Source organism: Rosa rugosa, chromosome 3, assembly GCF_958449725.1.
Source record: "Rosa rugosa chromosome 3, drRosRugo1.1, whole genome shotgun sequence".
In the NCBI taxonomy this organism is placed as follows: Eukaryota; Viridiplantae; Streptophyta; class Magnoliopsida; order Rosales; family Rosaceae; genus Rosa; species Rosa rugosa.
Window position 1 is genome coordinate 35,801,700 of NC_084822.1, and position 18,992 is coordinate 35,820,691.

General features: G+C 36.9%; 3 protein-coding genes across 9 annotated transcripts; 1 reads left to right on the top strand and 2 right to left on the bottom strand.

The window, feature by feature from the left end:
• The first annotated feature begins 7,206 nt into the window (after nt 1–7,206).
• On the top strand, nt 7,207–7,731 carry LOC133737647 (putative F-box protein At4g22180). The gene has a single exon (XM_062165165.1). The coding sequence runs from the start codon at nt 7,207–7,209 to the stop codon at nt 7,729–7,731; it is 525 nt and encodes a 174-aa protein (XP_062021149.1).
• Nucleotides 7,732–7,986: 255 nt separating this feature from the next.
• Nucleotides 7,987–11,597, bottom strand: LOC133739493 (topless-related protein 2-like). 4 transcript variants are annotated; one of them, XM_062167272.1, is made up of 7 exons: nt 11,347–11,597; nt 11,028–11,175; nt 10,404–10,532; nt 10,206–10,310; nt 9,560–9,742; nt 9,311–9,483; nt 7,987–8,549 (listed from the first exon to the last, which is right to left on the bottom strand). In XM_062167272.1, the coding sequence occupies exons 2-7, from the start codon at nt 11,151–11,153 to the stop codon at nt 8,216–8,218; spliced, it is 1,050 nt and encodes a 349-aa protein (XP_062023256.1). In that variant the 5' UTR covers nt 11,154–11,175; nt 11,347–11,597; the 3' UTR covers nt 7,987–8,215. The 4 variants fall into 4 exon arrangements, with proteins under 4 accessions (XP_062023256.1, XP_062023257.1, XP_062023258.1 ...); XM_062167273.1 differs by having other exon boundaries at nt 11,028–11,181; XM_062167274.1 differs by lacking the exon at nt 11,347–11,597 and adding an exon at nt 11,316–11,333.
• An 802-nt stretch (nt 11,598–12,399) lies between these two features.
• On the bottom strand, nt 12,400–18,721 carry LOC133739142 (protein LAZ1). 4 transcript variants are annotated; one of them, XM_062166867.1, is made up of 9 exons: nt 18,584–18,721; nt 17,551–17,818; nt 17,382–17,438; nt 16,206–16,314; nt 15,143–15,327; nt 14,963–15,051; nt 13,929–14,190; nt 13,234–13,485; nt 12,400–12,954 (listed from the first exon to the last, which is right to left on the bottom strand). In XM_062166867.1, exons 2-9 carry the CDS (start codon nt 17,701–17,703, stop codon nt 12,598–12,600), a joined length of 1,464 nt encoding a protein of 487 aa, XP_062022851.1. In that variant the 5' UTR covers nt 17,704–17,818; nt 18,584–18,721; the 3' UTR covers nt 12,400–12,597. The 4 variants fall into 4 exon arrangements, with proteins under 4 accessions (XP_062022851.1, XP_062022853.1, XP_062022852.1 ...); XM_062166869.1 differs by having other exon boundaries at nt 17,551–17,763; nt 18,584–18,660; XM_062166868.1 differs by lacking the exon at nt 18,584–18,721 and adding an exon at nt 17,922–18,556.
• Nucleotides 18,722–18,992: the final 271 nt, after the last annotated feature.

Consider the following 18,992-nt stretch of genomic DNA (forward strand, 5'->3'; position numbering starts at 1 on the left):
TGCTCTTTCATGCGCCCGTCATTCCTGATGATCAGGTCCTTCAATGTCTGATAGGGACCATGAAGTGCTGCAATTGCGTTACTGTCCATCAAGCGGCGATTCAAATCAACCAGCTTCTGTTTCAATTCTCCAAAGTCTTGTACAAGATGTGCAACTGCACTTTGATAGAGTGTGTTCAGAGACCGGCAAGACTTACTCAGGAAGCATAAAAGGCAGATGCTCCATACGAAGAGTGCGATCCATCCGAAAGGTGAAATAAGGACGAGCAACTCTAAAATCAGGGACAGACTTCCAAGTAAGAGGCTAATATTGTTCATCAGATCTTCGAAATCTGTATGATTGCGAGCAGCTAGGATTCCCATCACAACTAAAGAGACGATGTAAAAGCATGTCTCAATAATGATGAGGTCCGTCATCACAGTGCCGTAGGCGGTCGCATATGTAGACACATTCGGAAACTTGAGTTGGAGGTAGACGCCTAAGACTCCGATGAGAGAAAACATGAATGCATGCAATGCCAGCAATATCATTATGGAATGTCCCTGTGGAGCACTCTCCCCCCTTGTGCTGGTTTTATGAAAGAGAAATTAATCAAGTTAGAATTTTATTTATAACGTACAATACTGATTAAACAAGACTGGGTCAGTAAGTTGATGGTCGATAAAAAGAAACTTAGAAGAATAATGTTAGAAACAGAGGCCCCCTGTCCCAACTAGATGGGAATTTTAACTATGAGATATCAAGAAGAGAATTTTGGATTGTACGATCTTTGCTTCTAAAAATATAATAGGATACCAAACAATACCATTGAAAACAAAGATACATGTTGATAAAAAGGACTTCGACATCTCCCAAGAACCAGACCATTTTTCTTCACTATTTCTTAAGCTTTAGCAGAAATATACAAGTGACTACAATAACAAAAACTGAGATCCTTATTAGTATGTGCCGAGGCTGCCTATAAGATTATTTTATGAAAGTTTGACTTGATGAAAGTTTAACAAGACACTAATGAATTGAACTTCGACTACAGAAAATTGAAAACGATCGAATTAAAGATTAATTTGTACTGACCTCCCAAGTCTTGCATTGGCATTCTGGTGGCCGGCACTCTCCATATCTATGCTGTGGTTATATATGGTAATGAGAAGATTAATCAAATTGGAAGTACATCACTATTTCATAATTGAATTGCAGATTATATAAGAAATACTAAGCAGTTAAGGCGCAAAAATCTTTCCTAATCATCCCAGACAGAAAGATATAGAAAATGATGTTGGAAGCTCCCTGTTCCTACTACATGAGATATTGAGATTCGATCCCCATGTTCTTCAATATGAGTAAGAACTTTTGTGTTTTAACAATGAAAATTAATCGTCCCTGATATGGACAATTAAGAAGAGCATACTGCAAGTTACCAAATTAAAGATGGGAGAAGAGGCAGAGCAACAAGAGTTGGGCATGAGTTGGGCATGATTTGTTTGCACCAACTCTTGGTACAATCAGTCCCATTCTAGTTGAGAGCCACAAGTAGCTCTATTAGATTTATTGTACTTTTAAAATAAGCTATGAAAGTATGAATCCCTCAAATGTAAACAAAGAAAATAAAAATAACATACGAATTATCAACAAGAATACTTCAGATTAATTAATCAGAGATCATAACAGAAACCCCCTCTTCCATATTAATATTGAGCAGTAATAGATGTTTCAATTATTGTAAAAACACTGAGCATCAATCAATAACTAAGATTATTGGGCAATAAGAGATGTTTCCATTTTTCTTGAGCAGAAATAGAAAGAGGTTTAAGAGCTAATGTGTAGCAAAAGCAGAACAACCCATGCATATACATGACTCAGTAATGTTAACAAGAAACCATAAAGATCAAGAGCAACATAGAAAAAGCAACTTGAGGAGTTTAACTTGAGAAGGAGAACCAAAAGTTGCAAAACCAAAGCAAATTAAAGAGTTTAATCTGTACCAACCCTTGTGTAGGTGAAGAGTTAATTGCAGTTGTCTGCAATTCCAGAGCTTTCCATCTCTCCTCACACTTCTGAAACCACAGCAAAACTAGCCTAATATGGGACAATGGAGTTCTTTAAAGACTAAAATGTGAGCCAAATGTTAAATAAAAAGGCAAACGTCAAATTTTATTGGGGGAAAGAATAGTTCATGATTAGAAAATTTGTACATCATCCTACGTACTAAATCCAAGATCATTATAATATTATATGAAGCGCCCCGGTGAAAAAAAAAAATGAATGACGTCAGTCAAATTACAATTTTAAAAAGCAAACAGGACACCTGTCCTATCTTGATGACGGACACATGTTCTCTTAAAGCACCACAAGCTGAAATTTGACTCGCTTTCCACCTGATAGTCTGCCCAGTTCATACTGTCCACGTAATGACGAGGCGGAGAGAGCAGTGGACACTCCGCCATGCTAGTTTAACATAGAGTCATAGATACTGTGAACCATACCACATAGGTCCTAAACAATTAAACCATTTCACAAATGTGGCTTCAATTTTCTGACTTATTGGCTACTGTCAAAACAGTCTACTACTCAGGGGCGTAGCCACTCACAGGGCTATTTGGGTTATAGCCCAAGGGAGAATTTCGCCCAAAATGCGTCAAGTATGGGTATAGTCTAAATAAAAAAATAAAAAAAATACTAATGCTTTGAAGAGTTGTTGGGTTGCTGCTGTCGGTCAGTCGGTCCCAAGACCAGTCTGTCCCGACTCTCAAACACCAACCCCGTCTCCCCGTTCAGAACTTCAGATCGGTTCCGCCTTCCACTCTTCCAGAGTTCCAGCTTCTAGGCTCCAGCCACGGAGCCACCTCCAATCGCTGCGAGCCACGGAGCCGGGAGCCACCTCCAATCTCAGAGTTTCAGTCCACCGAGCCACCTCCTACTCTCACTCTCCTTGTCTCCCCGTTCAGAACTTCAGATCAATTTTGATTCCACCTTCCAGAGTTCCAGGCTCCAGCCACCGAGCCACCCCCCATTTTCAGAGTTTCAGTCCGCCTGAGATTCATTGATAATTGGGAATGGGTTGAATCGATTGATGAGATTCATTGATATTATGCAGGTCACAAAAAAAAATTTTGGGCTTCGCCCAAAAAATTGCCACAATAAATTTAGCCCATCCCATTGTCGAATCCTAGCTACGCCCCTGCTACTACTATAGATTTTTAAGAGCATCTCCAATGGTACAGTCAAATGAAGTGTGTCAAAATGTAAAGGCAAACATGACAATGTTATTTTTTTTTTTTTTCCAACTTCTTCTCCAATAGATGTGTCAAATAATATTGGAGAATTTGATTCTACACCTAAATTCACACACACCTTTTAGATTAAACTCATCCATAAGATTGTTTTAATATACACTCAAACCTATTAATTAGGTCTATCTAAAAAAAAACCTATTAAATAGGATAAATATTAAAACCCATTGTTGTTAAAAATTACTAAAGCTGTCGCCATCCCCAAATTTTCTGCAGATGAAAGTCATGAAACGGTTGCGCAAAGACATCGCCCAGAATTAATCAACTTTTGATTCCAGCAATTGAAATCTATACCTGGGTTGGAGGTTATGTAATCTCCACATTCAAAAGCCTAATCTCTACATTCAAAAGATGTATCAATATCTCCGCAATCAAGCGATTCTGTTTTTGATTTCAAATTGCGATTGTAATATAAATGGATCGCACAATCAGAGGTTGGTGGGTTGCCTTTATCTCCAGGTTTGCAGAAACCTAACTCATGATGATCAAAAAATGCTGCCACTATACATTTTGAGATATTTGGACTAGACAGTACAATTTCAGTAACAAAGTCGTGGGCTTTACGCCATTGCTTAAAACTGATTTGGAAAGTTAGAATTGTTTTTAAGGATGGAAGTTGGACTCCAGAAAAGGATTTAACAGAAAGACTTGAGATTTTAGTCCTTTTTCTCTAAACATAATTAACCAACCTTTGGAAGAAGCATGAACCCAAACACCTTTAACTGGCTCAGGCATATTCAACCACACGACTTCGTGCTTAGAGAGGTTGTCAAAGCTTAAGAACTGACAATTTGGGGTTTGAGGGAGTATCAACCATGGGAGTTGTGGACCACTGGGCATATCTCTTCGAGTAGCAAATGACTGCCAATACTTGCAGACGAAGCTTAAGCGTAAACGATCATCTAATCTCAAATGTTGTAAAATTTTCTCCATGATGTACGTCTTCTGGTGGATGCTGCCAACACCCATAGCAAGTTTGCTCGATGGTGGAGATGTTTTGTATTCTGTTTCTCTTACTCCCCGAACGAGTCTCAATCATCTCTAATTATGCAACTAAATTGTTTATGCCACAAACTAAAAAAATAAAGAAAAGAAATTAAAGAGGAGGATGTGATCACTCATCCAACTCTTGATTTGAAAGTCCTCACTGAAGTCTCTCCCTTATGTTCAATGTATGTAATATAATCGAGTTGACTCTTCATAAAAAATATAAAGAGAGCTTGATCGAAATATTTATCCTTATAGGATTAGGATTTCATATTTAAATAGGATTTCATCTATAAATAATTTTCTTTTTTGTAAAAAAAAAATTGCATATTATTAAGTAAATTGAAATGTTTACAAAAAAGAAGATATAGTATATGTTATGAGGGGTACGTAGAACAATGATGTCTTCCATTGTACAATTAATTGTACAATTAATGATAGTAACAGGGAAATCAGCTCGATGCGAGCTTAACGTACCGAGTTTAAAACCAAGACAAGATAGAAACAAAAGAGAAAAATAAAAATTATAAAGAAAATAAAAATTTGGTTGTACTAAAGTTGAAATCATAGTAGCTAGGCTAGCGAGGCTTGTACTAAATTTGTTGTAGATTAAAGTTATGAGTTGCTCACAACAGGAGGTATCCAGAATAAGCAATCCCAAATTGAAACAGCACCAAAAGAGGACCAAGATTTCTTAAGCAAAATGTCTCCGCCATCTCGATCCCTCTCTACCATATATAGTCATGGAACGAACCAAGCCTTTCCTAATAAAGGTTGCTGCCGGGGCCAGGGATGGTAGGATCTTTCGACCATCTAGACAGAAGCTGTAGATTTTTCCGTGTCTCGAAGAACAAATGCAACTCTCTTGATCGAAAAATTTTCCGGTATCAATGGACAAGGAAGAACTATCTGTGCCAAATTTTTTTTGAGGCCAAAAACAATGGCCAAGAGAGCCTTATATGGCATTCTTGTCATTGTAGGGTGAGTATATTTTTACCTCCAAGTTAAATGGATTTGTTTCTTGATGTACAAGTAATTAACATCTATGGTACAAATGAGATTTTCCGCCGTTGGATTAATTTAGTATAAAGACAGATATAACAGTTGGACAAATACTCCATATGCATGGTCATTCTCTAGAGTATATATAGTAGAAGCTCTCCTTACAGTATTATTAGCGGATAGTCGATCTTTTTAATTAGGATATATCTAAAATTGGCTTGTACATGTTCAACTTATTGACCACGATTGTTATCGGTTCAAGCCTTCAAGGGGAGCTGATGATCAGCCCACTAGTAAACTACTAGTACTTCATCAAGCTAACTTATTATGGAAGATTCGAGTTCCTTTACGACTTCAATAAGCCATTAACATCTCCAGGCATGAATTAATCACTTTCTCATATATCATATGACAAATACAGTAATCCTTCAATAAAGCATGCAACTACTGCATGACATATAAATAAAGACCTATAAATTATGATGGATCCTAGCAGAGATAGACAGACTAGACAGCGGAAAGACTGAATATTTGAGCATACCAAAAATCATGAAAACTAAATTGGGTTAGAGCTGCGGATTAAATAAACTTCAAATCTAGTCTATCAATTGTTCATCCCATTCTACCCAAACAGAAGCTAAATTAAGTTACGACGACGCGTGAAACACATGTACTTAATTAGTAAGATAAGTAGGTCCTCCTAAAGAAACTTTTAATCCATTTTGGATTAGAATTTGTAATCCAACCGTACAGAAATTAGGAAAACAGTCAGCTGCCTCCTTGTAGGAATTGTCCAAGCCGAAGCATTATAAAAAGGAGCCAGCCATCTCCTATATATGGAAAAATAAAAAATTGAGTGATGTTTTCGGTACGTAGAAGCATCATTACTGTTTTGTAGTTTGATGAAATCTATTCTCGATCAAACGAAAATGCTCTTAACTGTGATTAGGACTCTATTTTTGGCTCAGAAGAATGTGGGAGACTACCACGTGCTAACCATATCTGGTTTCCTCAAGAGCCTTCAAACTTATTGTTATCAGAGACTAGACAACAAGAAAAAGCAAAATGACTTGGGTCATTGGCAGGAACCACCTGAAGATATCAAAGAGATGATTGTTCAGCACATGAGTTTCAGTGGTCGAGTTCGTTTAAGCAGTTTGTGCAAGTCTTGGAGGTTGGTTTCTATGCGAAGAGATATCCGTGCTCCTAGACAACTCCCATGGTTAGTACACCCTCAACTACCAAACTGTCATACCTACTTGAGATTCTCAAGCCTCTCTGAGGGAAAAGTTTTCAAGCTGAGGCTGCCTAAGCCGATTTTCATGAAGTCGAGGCTGGCCAGGCTAGTTCCGAGATGTTTCCATCTGCAATGGTTTATTTGTTCTTCCAAAGGTTGGTTGATTTTGTGGAAGTGGGACTATGTCGGACTAAAACGTGAGATGTTTATCTTTCTATTAAATCCAGTTTCAGGAGCCCAACACCAACTTCCATCGTTAAAAACAATTCCATCTTATGGAAAACATTCTACCATTGATGGATTTGTTTTATCCAGCCCAGACATCTCAGAATGTATGGTGGCAGCAGTTCATAATAGTGGCGAACTGGCTTTGTGTAGACCTAGAGACAAAAGCTGGAGTGTCTACCAAGTATTTGAAGAAAATGAAAATCTTGTCGAGAGAGTCAACAGAATATTGTTTTCCAGCACTGGCGTGCTATATGCCTTGGTTACAGGTAAGCGCAATGGTCGTGGTGTTGATGCAGACCGCACTTTAAAGTTCGGAGATGAGGCAGTGAAATTGAAGCTGATCTGACATAGAGGAGTGGTGGATTGATGCCGGGGTTGATCCGGTAGGGCTTTTGTGCATGTCATACTTGTTGGAATCAACAAACAACGAAATTTTATTAATTGATCCATCAAATTCTGAGAATGGATGTTGATGAAGATGATGAGGAATTTATGGAAGGCCATGAGGACAACGAGGAAGGCAATAACAACGAAGAAGAAGAAGGGGATGATAATAACATGGAAGATAATGAGGAGCATGAGAGCATTCTTGAGTGGGCTGGACAAATCTTACTCAGTGTTTATGCTAAAGCAAAGCAACTAAACCCAGATTTTAATATTGACAAGGAAGATCCAGAGACAATATGTTTTAGAGTATACAAGATTGATCCAGACAATAACTACTATCATAAGGTAGAAAACCTAGGGGATCAAATATTTTTTGTGGCAGAGGATGGTTCTTCCTTGTCCCTTCTAGCTAGTGATTTCAAAGAGTTACAAGGGAATTGCATCTATTTTGCAACAACAGGAAGTAATATAGAAACTTCCTGCATCTCTTGTGAGGTCGGCATTTTCTACCTGGATAGTGGAAAAATTGAGCAACCCTTTCCAATTGTTAAGATGCCAAGGTACTCTCATCTTAGTTGGTTCACCCCGAGTTTATGGTAGACAGGTGGGGAATGAATGCTTGAACTTGATAACAGTATCTATAGGTTGCTGGTCTTTATGCATATTTGTTGGAGCTTAACAAATATGCTCGTCATGTATGTATACTTGTATATTCTGCGAGAATCTGTACGTAATGGTAACTTTATTGTCTTTTCGATTTTTAACTCTCTGTTTTCCAAACATAAAAACTGGCCAATAAAAGCATGAACAAAATCACAAGTAAAGAAACCAGCAACTATTTAAGATATGGTAAATGGTAATTCTTTTAGTACTAATCAATAATCAAAGTATCAAACATTAGCAATTTCATGTCAAAGACTCCAAGCCACCATAATAACAACTATTTTCTCTTCAGAATAAAACCGTGACTAAGCCAACTAATTTCTGTTCAGCCGCCATATTAACTTGTTTTCTCTTCAAAATACATGCCATGCATGACCATTATAGCACCGGGCATCCTACTTCAAACCCTAAATCGAAAAGACTAAAGATGGATCATGGAAGCAGTAGTGTAAATCACTAGTGTTGTGTATTCAACTGCCTTGGAGATCAGCAGCAGCAGCAGCAGTTTTGTTGAGCTCAGTCTCAGCAACAGTAAAAATCTTCCTCCTGGTGTCGCCAAAAATACTCTGAGAGATACCCCAGCTGCGTCCTTCATCTTGCTCATGCGCTCTCCAGGAAAAATGGGGTCCTCAGTAGCATCACTCTCTGCAACCGCTCCAACAAGCAGACCCTTTTCACTATGAGCTTCCACTTCCTGAGCAGTCACTAGCACAGCACCAATCCCAGCGTTTGAACCAGGTTGAGGAACCTTGAACCTGCCCAAATAACCAGAGTCAGAACTGGTAATCCAAAATTTTCAGGGTCCAGAGGAAATCAAACAGACCCATCTATAACATGTCTTAAGGTGGTAAGCAAAGAAAACCACTCTTCTGATAGAGCATTACAAAATCAGTGACTACATTTATGTCATATAAACAATACAAAGAAAGTAGGAAAAGCTAGTAGAATTAAGAAGGATGACAAATGGACAGTAAAAGATCAGTAGCAAAACAACAAGGATTTAGGGAGGGAAACCAAAGCACCATGTGGTATTGATTTAGAGCAAAGTTGAGAATTGTCAGGGATTCATGATTGCAGGGTCAGACTAAATCAAAGAGAACCAAAGCATAAATGCCACAACCAAATGGACTCCTAACAAATTATCCACAATAGCTAGGTAAAAGAAATTATATAAAGAAAATAACGTTGAGAAAACAATGGCAAGTCAATGGCAGACACGAAGTACAACGTCACAAAGAAAAAATCAAACAGGCTTTGTACTGATGTAGTGGAACTGATAAATATTACTATAAACATAAAATTCAATGAGAAAATAATCATACATGAAAATAAACTACAAGCAGAGTTCCCTTAAAGAGTCAAAGATAGTAGTAGTGCTAGCAAATTAGTAAGAGTTGAAAACCAAATAAATGATTTTAATAACAAATTATTATTATAAACAAAAATCTTAGGGAATATAGAACCAACACAGTGAAAAAGCCATCAGAAACCCTGAATAATTAAATGCTCGAAATACCTGTTGCGGGATGCTTCTACAAAGTACACTGACATGGCTATACGACATCTAAGTTTCAGACTGTCAGTATCAAATACTCCAACATTGCTATCAGATAAAGCCCCATAGAGTTGATTATTCAGGGAATATGCTGCACATGTTATCGGTGCAGGCAGCACATCTCGTGGCATCCACTGCAATAATAACTAAGCAAATCAGGGTTTTATTGAATACAAAGAGTGATTGATGAGTACATGGACGAATTCATACCTGCTGAATGCATTCTGTTTTGGCACCATCATATAGTGCTGGTTGAGTCTTAACCAATACCAACAACAGGATTTGATCAGAGTAGAATTGCACTTGAGTATCACCAGTAGGCGCCTTTCCAGTTGGCAGTTGAATCCTAACTAATTTCCTCTTATCCCAGGTATCCATGTTCCAAAAGCGTAGCTGCAAATGCAGTTTTCTTTTTAAGATTAACAATTTCAACAGTAAATTGAGGCATGATTATTTAATTATTCCTAGGGAACACAGAAAATAAAGGAACTTAGCATTATTCAAAGACTCAAATAAGTAGGTTTTGGCACAAAGATATATGTGAATCACACTTTTGCAAACCTAACTGAAATAAAAACATAATGCACTTCAATCAAGTTGTAGGACATAGAATATGTCCAAGCATCTATAGACATCTGCAGATAATCTCACTGACAATCATACATCTGCAGATAATCTCACCGACAATCATTCTCAAAAGAACCCAGCATGTACTACGTGCAGCAAGACCTAATGATTTCTACAAATCAACTTATATTCAAATGAAGTGAACACAAATGACACAGAACTGCAATAACAGAAAATGGATAATAAGTTGTTCCCATTACAACACAAGAAAAGAACAGATCTCATGTACTTGAGATTGAGCATCAGCCTCTGATGAAACCATGACTTTAAGGTTGACGGAAAATGCAAATCCAGGAATGTGTTTCTGATGGCACTTGAATTTTGGTCTGATCACCTAAGACCAGAGAAACTCCCAATTAGTATTGAAAATTACAGAGAAATTGATCAATCACATAAAAATAGACAAAAAGCTGCCTGAATCAATCACCTCATCAACTCTAAGATAGTAAATGTGAATGATTGAATTTTCTGTTACAATCGTTATGATGTTGCTGTTCAAAGGATGAAATGCCAGGTAGGTTGAGGCCAGTGCAGGTGACATGAAAGTTGTTATTACCTGCAACCAACAAAATTTTCATTCCAAGTGTGTTTGTCAACCCAATAGATGCAGCATCATCCGAAAAGTAGCACACAAGAGAAACTATCCATCATATGATTCACTGTCATTCTGTTTTCACATTGGCCATAGACAAATTTCTGCTGCACGCAGAGATCACGTAGGAATCACTCTTTCAGCATGCAGGGCAAGGAACTGCTTTGTTGCAGTTTTCAGGGACCTCATTAGTCATTAAAAGACCACTGGCATGGTCATTTGAAACGCACACAAAACTCAGGAATCGTTTCATGAAAGATGGTGCACAGACTCTCAAAGCGCGCTATATATGTTCTTGACAGACATATGCAGCTAAAAAAGAAAAAGAAAAAAGAACAGATATATCATTCATGCTTCTGTTAACCATCAACTTCCCACTTGGATTTTGTTAAAGAAGTTGACCAATATTAACTCAAATGAGAGCACCTTTGAATTACAAATCATGAAACAACAAATCACCTTATTAGCAGGTTCTTTACTATACGGCGGCATCGTAACCACTAGACAGTGAAGAGGATCAACAATCTCTACCAGTTGCCAAAGTTTATTTTCATCAGGTACATCAGCTACTAGTCTTCTTTCCATAGGATCAACTTTGTTGTTTGTTCTACAACTTTAATCAAGAAAAAAAAAATCAGATTCTAGAAAGGAAAAGGGGGCAAAATATCATTACAACTATAACTTATGGGACTTGGTGTAATCTGTGAGAATGGCTACAAATTTTTCAAGTAGTAAGTAACTTAGTACCAGTATTCAATTATAAACATGGATAACATACAAGATTCTGACAATTAAGTCAAGGTTTCCAAATCAATATACAAATATGAGATTCAGAGACTCTGTGCCGTCTCTCACGTGGACTAATTCGTCTCCACAGGTTCGGCAGCAGAAGCGAGAAAAAAGATTGCTGGTAGGTGAAAGAAAACAAGCAAGAAAGCTATAGCAAGAGAGGGAAAGAGAGATGGGCCAAGAGGAGAACCAAGATGCCTCGCATACTTCACATTTCCATCACAGAGAGCCTTCTGTGAGATTTGGTGGTGGAGAGTAGAGACTAGCAATTGGGTGTGACTAAGCAGTGACCAAGTGTCAAAATGAAACTTCTAGCAACTTCGACACCCATCGTCCCGTCATTTTCCGTTTGACCATACACAAAAGCGTTGGTATATTATATAGTAACGACCCATTGTTATTATAATTGAGAATAAACAACTACTATCGAACTCAGAATATTTTACAAGTAATAATAATTTTAGATCAAATTATGTCCTTGAATTTAAATTTAAGGATGGTATTTGTATAGTTTTAACCAGAAGATTGATATTCGATGGTCCCAATTTCACATCTTTTGATGAAAACATCAGATATCGGAATCAATAGAAATTATTAAATTAATAATTGAGACTTTGAGAGTCAATTTATTGAACGTAAATAAGTAACAATACACAATGACCACCCATGGATAGCACATACGAATGGTATCATTGTCTAGGAAGCCCTAAAGCTACATAAGTACTACAACATAAAGAGAAGCTATAAATAACCAATAATCTGACATTACTAGGACCTATCTACGTAGAGGGGGCAGGGGGCTTCCCCAGGAATGTCTAAGACTTGAAAGCCTAAAACTTGTGAAACTAAGCCCTAAATAAGGGTGTGGCTATTGTCATTCTACCATCTGCTTAATTCACCTTATGTAAAAAAATTTGCCTTAAATTTTTTTCAATTAAAATTGATACAAAAATAAAAATATAAAACCACAAGTCAAAAAAATAAAATAAAAATTGAGTGCTTTTGATGAATATAACAGAATAAAAAAGTTTAAGAGATAAACTAAAGGAAAAGGAATCAACTATTAGTGAAAGATGAGTTCTACATATATTAGCTGTTACAGAATGTGTAAATTACATCATCCTAAATAAAATGTTTCCTCTACGTAGACATTTACAATTTTCACGCCCCTAACAAAAATAACCCCAAGATAGGCCAGCAGCCACATCTTTCCCTCCATTCTGCAATCATCTTCCACCTTTTAATCTTTGGTAACCCACCTGCGGCCTCTGACCTGATACCCACCATAACTTTGGTCACTGCTGCTCTCTCCACCGCTTTCTGCACTCGTATAACCTGATTTTCGGCGATGCTTCTTTGCCCTTGATACACCACTATCGCTCATACTTCCATTCAAGAGAGGGTCATCTATCCCACGAATCACTTTCCCTACAGGTGACGATGTGGAAATACAACTGTCATCCTTTGTTTTCCTCTTCTCCTTGTCATGTCTCTTAATGTTTTGAGATATCTTGTGTAGCTTCTCATTGAACCTTGTTAACCCCTTCTCTACAGGCTCAACTGCCTGTGTTACTGTAAACTTCACATCGCTAACAATCTGTATTAGAGGCAACGAGCACATGTATCAGTAGAAATACAAATAAGCATGCTTAGACCAAAACAAAAAAACAAGCATATACCATTACAGACAGTTGACTGCTTTTATAATACCAATTTGCTTTCAGTCCAACAGATAGTTCAACATTTTGGAACATTTCGGAGATTAAAGGTAAACACTTTTCTCTCCAACAGTCATAAACTTGTGACAGCAGTTACTACTGGTTCCATATTCCCATAGTAATCTATGATAATATTGGGAACAAAACAGATAACTTACATATCCCCCACCACCGATAAAAACATCCCGAACACTTTCTCTTATGGTCATTCCGCTCCTAACATCAATGTCAGGAGTAGGAAGGCGTAGCTTTGTGGGACGTTCACTGTCCCTTACTTCATCAGGATCCAAAGGACAGTCAGCAGATACATAGTCTCCAAGAACTGAGACACTCCCGGGGAAGCGATCTCCCATCAGTTCATAAGGCTTTGCAGGAAAAACATACAGGTGAACAACAGAAGCAATGCACATCTGCGTGAAACGAATACATAAAACTACTAAGATTTGATGTGTTCTACAGAAATGATCCACACAACCATGTAAAATGCAAAGATGGTGTAATGCAGAATACTAGTAGGCTAGTAGCAGAACTAAAAGAGGAGCAGAAAAAACCTATTAGCTATGGATTTCAAGACTGATGACAAGATCAGTCTTCTCTTGGGTGCAAGACAACAACTTCTGTTAGACAACCTAGTGATTTTCATTTACCCTATTTTTCATTGGTTTTCAAAGCCAACTCCACTTGTTCTTATTAAAGGTTTACAGTCACAAAACTACTCTTCTAGAGAAAAGAAAACATTCAGAAACTCTCACAGGTCCAAAAGTATCATTTAAAAGACTAGTAGCAAAAGACTAAAGACGCAATAACTAGTGCTGAAAGGCATATTAAATTGATTTACCCGACGAAACAGTACCTCTATACAAATGACGAAGTCTTGAACACTTGACTTAAATTGTAAGCCTTGAGCTATAGGACTTTTGAACAAACCAAGAGCATAGAGAAGAGCAATTGCCACACCTTGCCACCACGTCAAGAACACAATCGACTTAAAAGTCAGAAACTTGTATAATGGCTTTATATGAGCTAGTTCATCTTTTGTAACGGCGTAAAACTGAACTAGACAGTACAAAGCCCATGACTGACTAAAATTTAGAATCACTGCAATATAAGGATACCTACAAAGAAAAGAAATCATGGCCGTTAGTTTATCTTTATGAGTTGAAATTTGTTAAATAAATTAGTTCTAGAGCATTTGCAAGGACAAAAAAATTGACAATTCAAAATCTCAGGAATACTTAACAAAATAATGTATATACTTGTTTAGAACATAAATGAACAACATTCCACAAGCTAAAATATAAGTCAAACGTGTGGCCCCTTCTCCAGGAGAAAAGAAAAAAATTGTGCGTCCATATGTTATAATGAAATAAAGTATGGCAAAGGAAAACTTAGGTCTTGAAAGGTCTAGGTCTCTTTGTGTTTATTTTAAAATACATACACAAAGAAAGCAAGTTTGCATAACCAATTTCACCCCTATCCATGAACTACAAACACATCCACACTCTCAATAGGCCTGAGAAATGTGAAAATATATGTCAGACACTACCCTACAGCCTCTTTAGTGAAATTTTATAACATCTTCAAGAAGCAAGTTTTATGAGCCATGACAATTCAATTCTAGATATACTAGAGAGCCAAAAGAACAGTGCTAGGGATGCAACTTATATCCATATTTTGCAAGTCCCAAGGAGCAATTAAGACACATAAATTTACACATCCAAAGTCCAAACAATAGAACCGCTGATCAGTCAACATACGAGAATTCCATGAAAAAATCAACATCTACTAGTTTTAATCTTTTCATGAAAAAGCATGAACTTATCATATTGAATATAAATGACAATTACTTGCACAATATCAAGTTGCAGTAATTTGGGATTCTCTTACCCACATCCCCATTTAAATTCTCCATCACAGTATACACCAAAAGCTTCAAGGATAACTGCTAGAATAGCACTGAGAGACTTGAATATCATCTGCCAGAGGATAAAAGTGATCTACGTTATTTAAGGGAAACGAAAGAAATAGCATCAAGTAATAGCTTTTGAAAAGTGATGGCACACATACATACTGAACGATTCCGAATTTGACAAGTTGGTAAAATCCTTGACCAAGTTTCCATGGTTTCAAGATTAAGTTCATTGGAAAAGGATGCGTGACAGTTCCATTTCCGGAACTGTCTACTAATAGGGGAGTCTTATAACTTGCTCGTCCTTGTCTTTCCATAAACTCGATTGTCCTTTCTTCCCCACCTTCAGAAGGAAAAAAAATAATAATAATAAGTAGACCGAGGAAAAATGTCAAAAACAACAAAAATATATATGAGAAGTAAATAAGTATCTGTGACTAAAAGAACTACAAAATCGCAACTTTGCAAGTCATGAACATCTGTTGCCCCATCAAAACATCAAATATTTACATTTCATACAAAGACTAGCACAAAAGATAACTTTGATAAACAAATACTACAATTGGCCTTCAAAATATTTAAACTAAAACATTGTATATGCTGGTGTTAGGTTTTGGCGTGCATGATAGTATTTATTTGTGCATGCATCTGCAAAGAGGCAGAGTTCATTGAATGTGTATGCAAGAAATAGCATCTTTCAAATTGCAGAATCTTGCATCATACTGGTGCGTGAACAGTGCAGTCTTGTCAACATGAAGCAAGAGATTTTTAAGATCTGAATTCTTATTAGCATGCACTAAATGTACACAAACACACACTTCAAATGCTTTCATGATATACAAAATCGAGATCAATAACCATTTAATTTATGATGAAATTTTCGAAACCTTCAATTATAAGTTCTAGATAGCATATCAGATTAAGCTCCTCCAATATATGAAACTGCACATAAACCACCCTATTTAAGATGTGTGAAATAGCCGTAGCCCAGTGCAACAAATTCAACAATTGATCCAAATACAGAATAAAATTATGATGAGAATTTCAAACCTATCAAATGTTGAATTATGATGCCAACTAAAGCTTCTGCAAATTATCATGAAATTCTATATAAAGATGGTCCTATATAAAGGCTACAACCCAGCAACAAATGAAGAGATAATCTAAATAACCATTTACTGTGTAATGAAGTTTTCAGCCATCATTCATGAAAAGCCATACCTAAACATGCAACCAGGTATCTTCCAAAGCAATACATGGCAAAAGATTCGTAACAATCCCGTAGAATTGCGCAATCAACACTTATTGATGGGTTCACCAAAGACACTAACTGCCAACAAAAACTATGTTAGAAAGTAGAAAAGATCATACCACAGATCAGTGGCAGAGTACTTTCTTTTATAGAACACAGATACATCAGGAAAAGAAATAAACAAACAAATAAATAAGCAACAAGGACTTTTAAAGCTAAGACAACCATGTAACATGAGCATATCAGCTTCCAGAGAAGTCAAAAAAGAAAAAAAGAATATAGATGTTGAGAAAGAAAAAGGTTTGAAATTGTTCAATTAACAAACTTTCTGCATCAAAGGTTCACATGCAAAACCAACCAAATGCTTTTACACAAAAGACACTCCCTCACACGAACTAGAAGCACAGTGTGCAAAGTGTACACCATAGTTCCCCCCCCCCCCCCCCCCCCCCTCCTTCTCTTTTCCTCGACTTATTTCCCTACATTGCTTTTAACAAAAGATTCTCCTTCACACGAACTAGAAGCACACACATAATGTGTGCAAAGTGTACACCATAGTCTCCCCCACCCTCTCTTTTCCTCAACTTATTTCCCTATATATTCTCCTCTCTGTCTCTTTCCTTTTAACACTCACTCAATGCAATTGTTGATCATTACGTATCGTGATGCATAGTTAGTAGAGTCAAAAAAATTGCATGTTTATAGAATTCCTAATCAAAAATCAATGTTTAACAGTACATTAATATCTTATGTCTGTGAATCTTAAAGCAAAGGTTTACATGCACAATAAACAACAAAATGTTATTTAATTTAAGGTTCTCGTTGCAGCAACTACAAGCAAACATGGGACGCGTGCAATTCGTATGCCTAATCTCCACACTTTCTTTTCCTCATCTTCTTCCCTTCATCTTCTCTTATCCCTACTTTCAGTGATTTACAACATCGATCATCATGTATGCTAAGTGTGAGTTAAACGAAATATGTAAATAAATGGTTTTGACATAACGTAAATTCATGTTGCTATATACAATAATACTAATAATAATAATAATCAGCAGGCTCTGATTCCGCCTGATTCTATAACACACACAAACACACATATCTACAAAAAGTATAGAGATAGAGAGAAAAAAAAAATAGCTTACTGACTCTACTGCATAGCATGGAACCATGAGGATGACACCAATTAAAAACTTTTGTTCCTGAAAGGTAAATGCAAAACCAAGTGGAAAAATGTATGTCAGCTACAAATATAGTAATGTCAATGCACATTTTAATTTTATACATAAATTTGTCTCAATAGCTGATGAATACCTCAGGATTCTTGTATGCGGAAAGGTGCTCAAAGAGAAGATAGATTGACAGTGTGAGAGTGATGAGTACAAAGATACCACAACTTAGACTTGCCCATGTAGGAGCTGTATAGGCCAACCGAGTAGTGAGATCGAGAAATGGTGTGATCTTCATCAGCTACGTTTTCTTCTAACTGGCGTATATTCTCAAATATTGCCAGCATAATGGTGTTATCTATTCACAAACATATACATTAGAAGCTGAATCACCCAGGACAAGGAGCATGGACCTGTTCACACAGATGATCAATACTAAGTGCAAACTGAGGGTTACAAATTACATTAAATTTGAAATACACAATTCATTCAAAGTACAGAGAGACAGAGGCTGACAGATAAATGCAATCGCCCTAAATCATCACCCCATTACAAGTACCCCACAACACGAAAACAAAGGTTGATCATCACTCCCTTAACACCAATTGGAAATTCAACCTTGCAATACTCAGTGACAGCATTGTTATCATAATACAGAGAGTAGGAGTCTTCTTTATGTGAACTCTTCACTGGAAACAGTGTGGAGTAGCATGAAGTGAGTGGCATTTTGGTCATTTGAAATTGAGTTTGTGGGTGAGGTGGGTTAAAATAAAGCTTGGGTCTTTGATGGCAGACCTCCAAAACTTGCACACAGAGATAAATTTGATCAAGGATTTGATGGGTATAACTTGTTCAGAAACACATGAGTAATGGATAAACAAAGCTTAGAGGTAACGATCATCCCACATCGTGAAACTGAGATAGCAATCATAAAGAGCAAAACTTTACACATATTCCATAGAATTATAGACAAAACATAATCTCCAGTAACCCAAAAGATCTAATGGAAGTCAAATACGCTAAACCAAGTAACTGAACTCATTTGGTAACAGAACCGATCAGCAACCAGACAGAGAATATGAGCTGATTGCCGGAACAACATACGAATCCGATAAACTAGAGTTGAGTTGAGGAGGTCAACGACGAAAATAAAAGGTGGGAATTCAGAAAGCACTTACAGAGAGCTTGTTTCGTCGAGTTGGCCAGAAATGGACAATTCTCTCGTCCCTTCCAAGAGCCCAGAAAAGTGTGCGTCAATGAATACAACCCGTCTCAAACTCTATTAGTCACGGACGCGCCACGTGACTCTATTTATTCTACCCCGGTAACTTTACTGTTTTTTTTTTTTTTTTTTTTATTACCTAAAAAACATAGAGTATGGATGGATTGTAAAATGAGAAGTGTGAATTTCACTCTCCTTAACTAAGATCGGTGAAAACACAAATTACAATCCTATCCAACACATTTTGTTATTGTATCTAGATTTTTATGGTGTTCTAAAGGTTGTCGTGGAGTTTAGAAGTCTAGAGGTGTTCAATTAGAATTGGTAAAAAATATTTAAAAAATTGGATGTATTCGATGTGGATT